This window comes from Labrus mixtus, chromosome 17, assembly GCF_963584025.1.
Source record: "Labrus mixtus chromosome 17, fLabMix1.1, whole genome shotgun sequence".
NCBI classification, from domain to species: Eukaryota; Metazoa; Chordata; class Actinopteri; order Labriformes; family Labridae; genus Labrus; species Labrus mixtus.
The window spans coordinates 11,076,881-11,088,211 of record NC_083628.1 but is presented as its reverse complement, the minus strand read 5'-3'; the positions used below and the strand labels follow the sequence as shown (position 1 = coordinate 11,088,211).

At 41.3% G+C, this 11,331-nt stretch overlaps 1 protein-coding gene across 2 annotated transcripts in view; it reads right to left on the bottom strand.

Moving 5' to 3' along the window:
* Window positions 1–467: 467 nt before the first annotated feature.
* The window catches only part of LOC132991920 (WD repeat-containing protein 70), a 40,296-nt gene continuing 29,432 nt past the window's right edge, over window positions 468–11,331 (bottom strand). For both annotated transcript variants that reach the window (XM_061060911.1, XM_061060912.1), the window contains exons 14-18: window positions 7,132–7,232; window positions 6,620–6,699; window positions 5,134–5,250; window positions 2,784–2,946; window positions 468–2,037 (exon numbers count right to left, since the gene is read on the bottom strand). In XM_061060911.1, coding sequence (XP_060916894.1) covers window positions 1,950–2,037; window positions 2,784–2,946; window positions 5,134–5,250; window positions 6,620–6,699; window positions 7,132–7,232 — 549 coding nt within the window. In that variant the 3' untranslated portion in view covers window positions 468–1,949. The remainder of the gene's footprint in view (window positions 2,038–2,783; window positions 2,947–5,133; window positions 5,251–6,619; window positions 6,700–7,131; window positions 7,233–11,331) is intronic.

The window sequence follows — 11,331 nt, the reverse complement described above, 5'->3', positions numbered from 1 at the left end:
AGACATTCTTTTTATTCAAGTTATTTTTTGGGGTCTTTATGCCTTTATTGGAAAGGACAGTTGATGAGAGACAGGAAATGTTGGCAGGAGAGAGTAGGGGACGACACGCAGCCAAGGGTCGGATTCGAACCCACAGCCGCTGCAACGGAGTTAGCCTCTGTACCCCATGCTCCCTGCATGTAGACATTCTTAATTTAAACAGAATGTACGATACACCTCAAGACAAACTAGTTGTCCATAAAAAGCCAAATAAGTCGCTGTAGTGTGATGTTCGATGATGAGGTTGCAATATGTACAAAGAACCTAATAATGGCTTTCATAAGATCAGTATGGTTAACTGTGGGCTAAAATACCCGTTAGACACTGACCAGGTCATATAACAGACAAAGGGAAGAAAGTCTGTAAAAGGTTCTATGAAGAATACTCCGCACTGTTTTGTCTTTTTACTGCAACACATACAGTGTCCATACCTTCATTGGCTCTTTAATTTCAAGCATTTGAACAGTTCAAACATCTGACAATGTGACCTAATTTGGTACTTGGGACCAAAGACATGGACAAGTGGAAGTTCATTATTCACCTTTAGAATAGTTTCATGAGAAAATCAAGGCTGTAAATGCTCAAATAAACCTTTTCGTCTTTAGGATTAGTCAGAATTCATTTAGCATTGATTAACTTCAACAGCTGCAGTATAGTGTGATATAAAAATGTGTGTGTGGGGGGGGGGGGGGAGAGAGAGAGAGAGAGAGAGAGAGAGACTGTCTTTAAAGCACTAGTGAGGTTTAGGTTTGTGTTGACTGTGGTGACCCCTGTAAAGTGGCGTCTCTCATCTCTATGCTGATATTTCCTGTATGTGTGAGTGGTGTTTTTTTTTTTTTTTAAAGATAAATCTCATCCTGTTTTCTTTTTTGCTTTAACAGTCAAATGTACTTCTGCATGTTGTAAACCCCCCCCCCCCCTCGCCTCACCCCAACCCACATGGCAGAAGTGACAGTCATCAAAATAACTAAATACAAACAGTCATTCTTCTCGTTGATGGTCTCATTAGCTGCTGAAGTGGATATAAAGGCATCAGGATGAATTTCAGTCTGTTTATTAAACAGTTAAAGTCTCCTTACAGTAGATTTAAAGCAGGGACTTTAAATAAGAGTTTTGGAAAGGATTCAGTGTTTCTGCAGGGTTGAGCCAGCGCCTCAAAAAAAAGAAGAAGGAATTTGACAGAGGAATTTCTTTGATCAGCTGGTAAAATCTATAACAGTGGATGAAATATCACCATTTTACGAGAGAATACAAATTCCTTTATTCAGGTTGTTGAGGTTAAAGACAGATTGCAGGAAAAAAAAATACTTTGAATTAGCAGTTGGCTGAAAGAAGTTTTGTGTATCACATCCAACAAATTGCGGTCCTGAAAATTGCAACCCCCTTTTGTATATGTCTTTACAATGTACTTCTTACAAACTAGTAAACTGTTCTCCATAGCTGATGAACAGAACCAGACCACAAAATCTGGAGCTGATTTATGAGGAATTAGCAAAGTGGAGGGCTGTGGGAGGAGAGGACAATAGAAATGATGAAAGTAAAGTACGTATAATCCAAACAGACGTAAAAAGCCAAGTTCTTTTAGTGGTTGATGAATTGCAATGAGAAAACATAAACCTGTATAAAATTATATTAGGCCTGCTTTGTAGAACTGCCCGTGCTACCCACGAAATACAGAAGCATGCTCATAAAAACACTGGAGCTAAAAACACACCGGAGATGGGAGGACAGGTTTGTACTATTTAGTAATTTAATTGATGCTTGTCTGCACAGTTTGTGACAGTAACTCAGTACTCTGGGACGGATCCTGAGAACTTGTGGTTATGAGGTTTTTTTGGTTTTTTTTAATCCAACCACAGGCCCACCATGTCAGCGATACTTGAAAAGAAAAAAACTGCTGTTGAAGCACCTCAGATCTTGCGTTTCTTCCACTCTGGTTCCTTTTCCGCCTCCTCGTCTTCCTCCGATTCCTCTGCAAACACAGGCTCTGGCTGGGTGCTGGAAAGAATCACAGAAAAGAGTTTAAGTCCAACAGATCTTTTTTTTTTTAATTCAGGCAAATCCAGCAAAGAACTGCAAATTAAAGAGAAAAACTGAGAAGACAGCTGTGATGACAACTGGGCTTTAAGAAGTTTAATAAGTGCTAAGGACTAATTGTTTTTTTTCTAAAGTACTGATCCTTATTAGATGTGATAGTTACCTGGAGCACAAAACTTGAACTCAGACCAAATGTAAACCTGCAGGTACCGGGCAGCTCCCACAGAGAAATAATTTGATGTTTAATGTAACTCCCTGCAAAGCGGAGAGAGCTGTGATGGTGACTATAATGCGCTCCTGGAGTTCTACACCTAGACCTAAAATGGTGCAGTTCATCAGATTAATTTGCTGTAATGTATATCAATAGAGTGTTATAAATAGTTTTCCGTCCTGTGTAATGAAAAGCAGACTGCTTGAATTGGCACGCGGCGCTTACAGAGCTGTCTGAGTCTGATAGCCATCTAAAGCTGTCCATTACTTACTCTGCTTCCTGCAGTTTAAAGAGTGTAAAACTCTTTAAAAATGCATGTGTCACACGAGGATGACGAAACCCAAGCACCATCAATATAACCTGATTAGCACTCCGAATGCTCGTCTTACACTCTGTGCTAATGAGAGGAGATGAGCGAGTGAGGAATAAATGATAGACTGCAGAGAGGCTGTAAATGATTCATGTTATTCAAAGCGAAGCTATGAGCGGTTCTTACTGCGTGTAAGCTGGGGCAACCCAGTATGGGTTATCAGAAGCTTCCTTGGCGTGGCGTAGGATGGCCGCTCGTGGGTTACTGTCGTCTGTTTTGTCCAAAGCGATGTTCTTCACGATGAATGAAGACAGGGTGCCACCGTGAGCCGCTACTCTTCCTCCACGACCTGTCAGGACACATGAGCACTGGATTAGACACACTTAAGACTTGAACAAATAAAGAGCAAGCCTTTAAAGCTGAAGACATAACACTGTGTATGAAAAACACTAACAAAGATTAATATAATTTTTTTAAAGTGTGTGAACTGTAATTTGAAAGTTACTTATCAAAATCTGCTGAATGTAAAATGTGTAAACTCTGAAAGTTTGACAGCCCCTAAGTAGTGGTATCCCAATGGTGTAAATAATAAATAAAAATTATCATTTAAATATTGCATAAAGTCGGTCCACCATGTGCTAGTCAATGTTTCTGTCATTAACTCCTTCTGCTTTGTTCTAAAGATAGCGACATCACTTGGCATCAAAGATAAGCAAACAGATGTTTAAACAGTTATGTGAACCGTTTTTTCTAAAATCTAGAAATGTATGTTTGAAAATTGTTGATTAATCCCTCATCAATACGTACATGACCTGATCATGGATTAGGTTCAATATTTAAACTGTCAAGAAATAAGATTTAAAATTACAAATGATTTTATTATTTTAGATTTCTCTTTTTGAGACTGGTTGAACAAACCAGATATAACCTGTTGATCAGTGGCATTTACAGGATTTGTTTGGTTTATTGTTAAACTTTGGAGAGACTCAGGCTTTGTGTTATTCTACGAGATTTGAAATATTTATGCTAATGCTAATGCTAACACTCAGCCGTAAAGCAAATAATGTTTGAAATTGGTCCATTCCTTTACCTGAGTAATCAGCTGGATAACTAATCGGAAACATATCCATTAAATACACCACTCACTGTTGTTTTTTAACAATGCAGCATTGAAATGCAATTATTCTATTAGCTAATTCTAAGAGGAGATGTCACTTTCCTTTTCTTACTTTAGTGTAGCTACATAAATGCTACACTGGTGTGTGCTGTGGTTACACTTCTTCATGTTGGCTGTGTTGACCTGCACTTAATGGAGCTTTTGGAGAAAAATACTTTCTGCTTTCCAGAGACGACATTATTCGCTTGTCTTAAAAGATCAAGGCTTAAGATTTGTGCAAACACACAACCTCACATACGTTCCCAAACATGAAGGGATTTCCTGCTGCAGTCGTGAGTTTGGGGGTTGTTTAGGAGATGGAGAGGCACCTCTTTCCATTGCTTGTAAGCATTGAGCCAACCACCAAACATCACCTTGCACTTATGCAAAGACATTCTACTCGGAGGATAAACAATATAAAGACAGCCTGTCATCTAAAAACCACTGAGCTGCTGTCAAGTAGTCAAACTTATTTTCATAAAGTACAGCTTCATGTTCATCTGCAGACTATTTTCTGTCTTTGCTGAAGCTCTACACATTTCATGTTTTCTTGCTTTTATATAAGATTTTGAAAACTGCCTGGCGGTTGTAACGTATCCTGGTTCATGTCGTTCAGCTGAGCGAGTCTCTTTTATGTACGGGACAGTTTTGCCTTTTCTTACACAATCTTTACCAGTCAAATGAAAAAAAGAAACACTGATAAAAAGAAACACTTCTCAGGGCTCCGGTGGCCTAGTGGTTAGTTTGTGAACCCCATGTACAGAGGCTACAGTCCTCATTGCAGGTGGCCTGGGTTCCAATCCGCATGTCATTCCCCACTCTATCCACTGTCCTGTCTCTATAATTAAAGGCATAAAAACCCCCCAAAAAACTAATCTTTCAAATAAACATATTTTGGTTCCTGCATGTCTAAATGCATGAAACCTATCTACATTACATTTTGGAACAAAGGTCGACAGACCCTCATTAAGGTCCAAAAATAAGTTTGAAGTTAATGGTTATTTCTAAGTTGTTAAAGACATGAGGCAACAGCATTAAACAATGAATCTTTGAGAGGCTGAGCTGTAGCAGTACTGTTTTAGCACATGAATTCAGCTGGATTGCACAATACCAAAAAACATCAACATCTGTGGATTTGTGTAACTGCTGCAAACAGAATCATGTATTCACCCAGCTAAGAACAGGACTGATGAGACTGCTGTAGCTATACTTAAAGAACAGTATTTATTTTATTTTATTTTATTCATTAGTCGTTATAATTTGCCTCGTCCCTCAGGGACCCGGTTGGTTCACTTGTTACTTTTTTTCTCCTCTTTCCTCTTCATTAAGTTCCATTAAGGCAATGTTTGTGCCTTATATACAGTAAGTAAGAGAATGTACCTGGTCCAGACACAGGGGGTTCTGGTTTGTGGGACTTCTTTGGGTCCAGTCTGTCCTTCTCCAGCTGTTTCCGTGTACTCCGCTGCCGGGCCTCTCTGAACATGGGCAATGCATGAGCTGGAGACACAAAGGGCAAACAAGGATAGTCAAGTTGCTTTGGTAACGCACAAATAAGCAGACCAAGCAATATGTTTGTGTTTTTGAGCATTTTCACTGTTCTGCTCTGCTACAAGCCGAGAGCTGAGGTTTTGCAGAGTTTTCATACAATAAAAGTCATCACCTACTGCTTCACCTCACTGCATTGACGCTAAAACACATGAACCTGCTGACCTCAGGCAGCATCACTCCTCCTGTACACTTACCTGGCATAGTACACACCAACATCTTCATTATATGCCCTGTGTTTACATTTAGACTATCTCTCTGCTACTCTTCACACTTTTGTGAACTCCATCACAATAAAGGCCCGCAGCACTTAAATCCACAAGTGTGTGAACATGTGCAAGAGTAACAGTGACTGAGTGCCCTTGAATGTGTGCGAGCTCTGCTCTTCTCCTCAGGGCTTTCAGAGACACTTTAGTAAAGGTTTAGATAAAGTGATTTTCCATTCAGGAGCACCGTTGCTGTTCACTGTTAATTCTTCTTCCTCCACGCTACATTAAGCAAAAAGGTTACCGTTAACAGATTCCCTCGCTTTTCTCAATGGGCCGTCACTCGCTTCCCGTCCGCTCTAATTTTCCAGTGCCAGAGCATCAAATGCGTCACTCTCCGCTCGTGGCAGTCTAACGCCTGCCTGCTTCACACCTTGTTGGCATAGCAGAGAAATCACATGATGCATCAGTAGCCTAAACAATAAATTGAGTCTGAATTGGGCCCTTGTAGCCAATCAGAGACGACGTATCGCCAGCTGCTCCACTTATCCAGGTTCATGACTTCAGGAGTGAGAAGCACGCAGAGAAGAGGTGACTGCCCCGTGTTTTGGAGGTAAGACAGGATGACAGGATGTTGGGCGGTGAGTGTGTGTGTTCGTGTGCATGGTGTGGACCAGCAGGAGGAGATCACGCCAGCAGAGTGGAAAAGGCGGCTGTCCTTAGCGTGATCTGGTGTGGCTGTGAAACACATGGCCACTGCATGGCTCATGGCCCTGAGGCTGCTGATCTACTCACCCACACCCTACTCCATCAGCTAATAGACCTGTGAAAACCCTGCATAACTCTGACTGCTGCCAAAGTCTCTGGTATGAAATAGTGTGTTTGGATTTTTTCTTTGTGTGTGAGAATCGAGCAAGAGGTAGCATGCACAGTGACTCAAGCGGGATTATACAGGAGATAAGTACTTCACTTTAATAGCTTCTGTTTAATGATTAAAGGTGATTTGTGCTCCATGCAGGGCAAGGCATGGCTGCAGTAAATAAAGTAACAAACTGTTTCAGAGGTTCATTGTCTTATTCTAAGAAGGAATAGAAGAACAGCAACAGAAAACTTACGTGTGATGATGTAATCTTGTGTCAGCGTCTCTGCTTGTCTCTCCTTCCTCTGGCTCTTCACTACACACAGCTTAGCCCCCCTGGAAAAGAGTCAGTAGTTTACAAATACTGCTTTTTACAGTTAAAGACTAAAAGATGAAGGCTGAGGCCACCCTCAGTATTGGTGCTACGGTGATATATTTGAGATGATAGGCTTAGAGACTATTGGCTCAAACATTTGGGTCAATTTTTCTTTTTTCTACCTGTTGAATCCTGCCATCTTTAGACGTCATGCTAACATCTAAGCTGCTTTGAAAAGCATTTTCTACACTTACTGTGAAAGAATTGCAGTAAGTATATATGTTGTTTTTTTTTGTTCTATTGATAATTAGAGTTCTGTAGTTTTGAGGAAAAGAGGGGTTGTCATTGGTAGGATCTTTTTTGTTGTAGATTTCAGCCTCTTCAGGATGATCGTTGTCTGTAAAATGTTTAAATAAAGAATTTTCCCTTCAAAACAAAATCACCAAACATACCTGTGGCTTTTAACCGGGTCATAGTACACCTTGGCCAGTCCATTTCCAGTCCCCACCATAATCTGGTTTAGCTTTGGGTGCCACAGGCAGCGGACTACGCTCTGCAAAACACAGACAGACAAAAAAACTAAATACATAAATGTTCTGTGTACAGTAGGCTGGGATGAAGCATGTGAGGAAATGAGCTCATCCTTTAAAAACATCAGCCCACAGCACGCAGTGCACATCCTGCAGAGATGTTTCTGTTATATCTTATTGTCAGCGGTATTGCGAGTGTGTATCTTAGGTTGGTTGTGGTACAGTGGAGATCAGTCCCAGCGTGCACTGCTGCTCTAGTTGACTATATTTGGTTGTTGGGATGAGGGCTGGATCCCTCAGTCTGTGTGTGACAGATGGCCCAGTGCCAATAGGCGAATGTGACCACATTTATTCAGAGGTGTGTGTGTGTGTGTGTGTGTGTGTGTGTGTGTGTGTGTGTGTGTGTGTGTGTGTGTGTGTGTGTGTTGGAGATAGAGACACTAAAAGAGGGGCAGAGAGGGAAATACACACACAGTAGTGGGACAGTGTTGTGTTTATCCTGATATGTAAGCTCGAGTAGAGAGCCAGACTCCCTGCAGTAGTGCTTCATCTCTTTTCACACATTATTAGAGCATCACAAACTTCTTGGATGACTTGTGCTTCAGATTGTCATCGTAAACAACTAGCCATGTATGTTTTGGCTGTGCATGTTCAGTAGTTGTTCAGATTTATTTTAAACAGAAATCTCTTGGGGTTTTTTTTTTTTTTTTATGTGGAGCAGAGGAGGCACTCTGGGGGGGCAGTGGGGGTGTAGGTCATGGGGCATAGGATGGGGGGTGGGTAGGACAGCCACTGGGACGTCCAGATTCTGTGACGGTAAAAGCTGCTTAGCGCCCAGCTGTTCGGCTTCCCACCAGGATACCAGAGGAAGGAGTCTCAATCACACACATCAGTCACACACGCACGCACAACAGAGGAGAGGCGCGTTCGAAGAGAAGATCTCTCGCATACATGTCCACAAATAAAACGCCATCAGGGCTCATTGATGATTTGCTTGATATTTCAATACAGAACATGTACAATACAACTGGAAGACTTTTTACTGCTATTGAATAAAACATTTCCACAGTGTACTTAAATTCCACACAAACCTCATACATGCATATCAACGCTATCAGGCCAGCAGTGCACAGGACAGATGAGGGTTAATCTGCTCAACCAGATCAAGAGCCGGCTGTAACTGATAGAAGGATCTGGAAAAGGCTTTTATCAGGATGTGCTTAACATGAGCCTCTCATATTCCATTCATATATTGGAACACAGATGATAATGCATATAAATAATTCAGACAAGCGTTGATATGTTTGCATTGCACTGCAGAAATCCCGTTTCTTATTTTAAACAGCGTCCTCAGCTTTTCACAGAAATACCACAACAACATGTATCTACATGTGCACATTATGAACAACTGGAGACTTCAGGCCGTAGCTGCGCTTCAGTGTAAATGTGTAATGTGTTATAAATTGCAGTGTAAGGGTTGTCAAAGCAAAGCAGACGGCCTTTGCATGCTAGCAAAGACAGAGGTGACACTTAGGAATTTGGTTACACTCAACAGGTTCATTTAAAGCTTGAGGAATTCACCAAATACTCCGCACGATTACCAAATCAGGCAGTAAAATCGAAATTAAAGTGACAACACAGCCAGGTGACTGCAGCCAAAGAAAGTTCGGAAAACAACTCCCTTCAGACCCAAACAAATCTTTCTGTCAGCGGTGAAAAAAGTCAAACAGAAAGAGCCCAACAGCCCAGTTCAGAGGGGCCCCCCGCACCAGCTGGATCCACTGAGAACCCCGAGCCAAGCACAGCTCGGTCCAGCCCAACAGTAAGGCTGCTTTCCAGATATTCAGAGCAACGTGTTTACACTGTAGAAACCCCTGTTTAGGCTTCATGTCCACAGAATTACATCACATCAGTGAGAGGGGAACTTTAATCAGGCAGCTCTTCAGTAGCCGCTCTCTTTGTCCCATCAGATTAAAATACCAACAGTTGATTAGCGTAAATAGGCAAACAGTGAATCCACCAAAATGTATACTGCTGCTGAAATATTGTTATGCAGCACTAATGGGACCCAAGAGTTACAGCTGTGTTCTTATTACGCTGCTGGTGAGTGGATCCAAATGTGTTCGGGAACGCACAGACAAAATAAAGCAGGAGAGCTCTCAACTTCGCACCTCAGCTACACACTGAGTGGGCTCACGTCCGAGACATCTGTAATTAGTATGAACACTTTTTCTGTTGCTTCTGGCTTTCTCATCTTACAGATTTCCTTGGTATGATGCACAAGAAAGAACAAAGTTAAGGCCTCCCTTCTAGTTTTTAAGCTTGGCTGTCCTGATTGAGGATATGCATTATAGGCCTTCTAGAGGAGCACTGGCACAGGGAGCAGCTCACTGTTTGAGAGCTATGAAGCATGCGATGGAAGGTGTATAATAGGCAAACAGAAACTCGTGAAGGTGATCCAAAAATAGCTCTCAGCCGACATAAATCCCGCTGCATGTAGTAGGTAAGTTTTAAAAAATGTATACTTGAGATAATCGAAGGGTCTTTAGAAATGCAGAAGAGACAATCAGAAGTTGCAAATTGGTGCAGTCGAGCTTTAAAAAAAACTGCTACTTCTTTGCATGCACTCCTACAGAAAGTGCATGAGGACTCCAGGTTTTAAGTTGAATTCCAGCCAAAAGCTCATTGAGTTGGCAGTCGTTAGGGTCTCACTTGGTTTTTGCCCCCTTTGATGCACTAAGATACGCTTAAAAGAATCTCAGGTGTTAGCCAAGTAGGCCAAAGACAGCATTCACTTCAAATTGCAACCCAGAATTCAGGTCCGAGGCTTATGTAGACAGTTTAGTCAGAGATGATTGGAGGACCTTCCTTTCACCCGCCTCCGCTTTATAAAGACTGCACTTAAATTCAGGGGCCATCCATGGAGCAGCCGGCTGATGTAAACACAGTAAATAGCACATTCATCAGGTTCACAGAGTGCACGTCAGCTAGAAAGAACTGATCTGCTGCAACACTAAATTTAACAGCATCAAAATATGTTTTACAAAAACATATAACATTTGTGAAAAACATGATGCCAAATCTAATATAATAAAATACTATGAAAGGTTCATTCCAAAATGTAGACATCCAAATGTTCTGGTGTCTCAACCTTACCCCTAAAACTAAAAACAGTTCAGTTTTTTGCACCTCTCTTTCCGTTCAGAAAAAAAACAACCTTAAACTATCCAGGCAGTTCTGTAATGGAAGTGTTACTGATCTCAGTTATATTATAACTACCGTTGAGGACTGATGCATTTCAGGAGAGATTTAACAGTGTACTTAAAAGTCTCTCTCTCTGTTTCGATTTGGTCGCCTGCAAAACATACAGGCACAGGACATGCATGCAGAATGAGGGAGGTGGATCATCCACTAATTCATTGGTCTTAGATGGGGATTGTGTATGGATGAAAGAAGAACAATGCAAAATGATCGTCAAATATACCTGGGCAGCACGCAAGAAAAAACAAATGCACACTTCATGTTCCCCCTGGACACAGGCAATGCAATTGGGGCAGATCAAATAACATGCATTCTATCTGGGTCCCATTGCCATGCATGTGATAACCCAGATTGATGCATAAATGGCTACTTTCATGCAAATTAAGTAATATGATGGCTAAAAAATCCTTTATTTAATGGCTTTGATGACATTTCCATCGGCTATGATTAAAAGATTCTATTGCTGACTTTTACATTTTGATAGCTTAATTGTACTACTTGCTCAAATCAAACCAGTGCCAAGGCGATTGGCAGCCTGTACCTGTCTCTAGACTGCATTGTTTTCCGTGGCACCAGGTTTGATTTTGTAGGAAATCTGCTGGATTCGTGTAAAGCACTGAGGGTGAACAGAGAGTTAGAGGTCTTGCCATCTTTCAAAGTGAAAGTGAGCCGTAGCTTTTAGAGTTTCTCCCAATGGCAGATTGGTGGAAGGAGTGAAATGAAAATGGAAAAACCACTTCCAAATGTTTACACTCTTCAGTAAAATAAAAGAAGAGCAGAGAATATGGAGGGATTTTAAAGTTGTTTACAGACTCTGACCCAAAGTGTAGAGGTCTTTCTTTGATGCTGCCCTCAGTGATA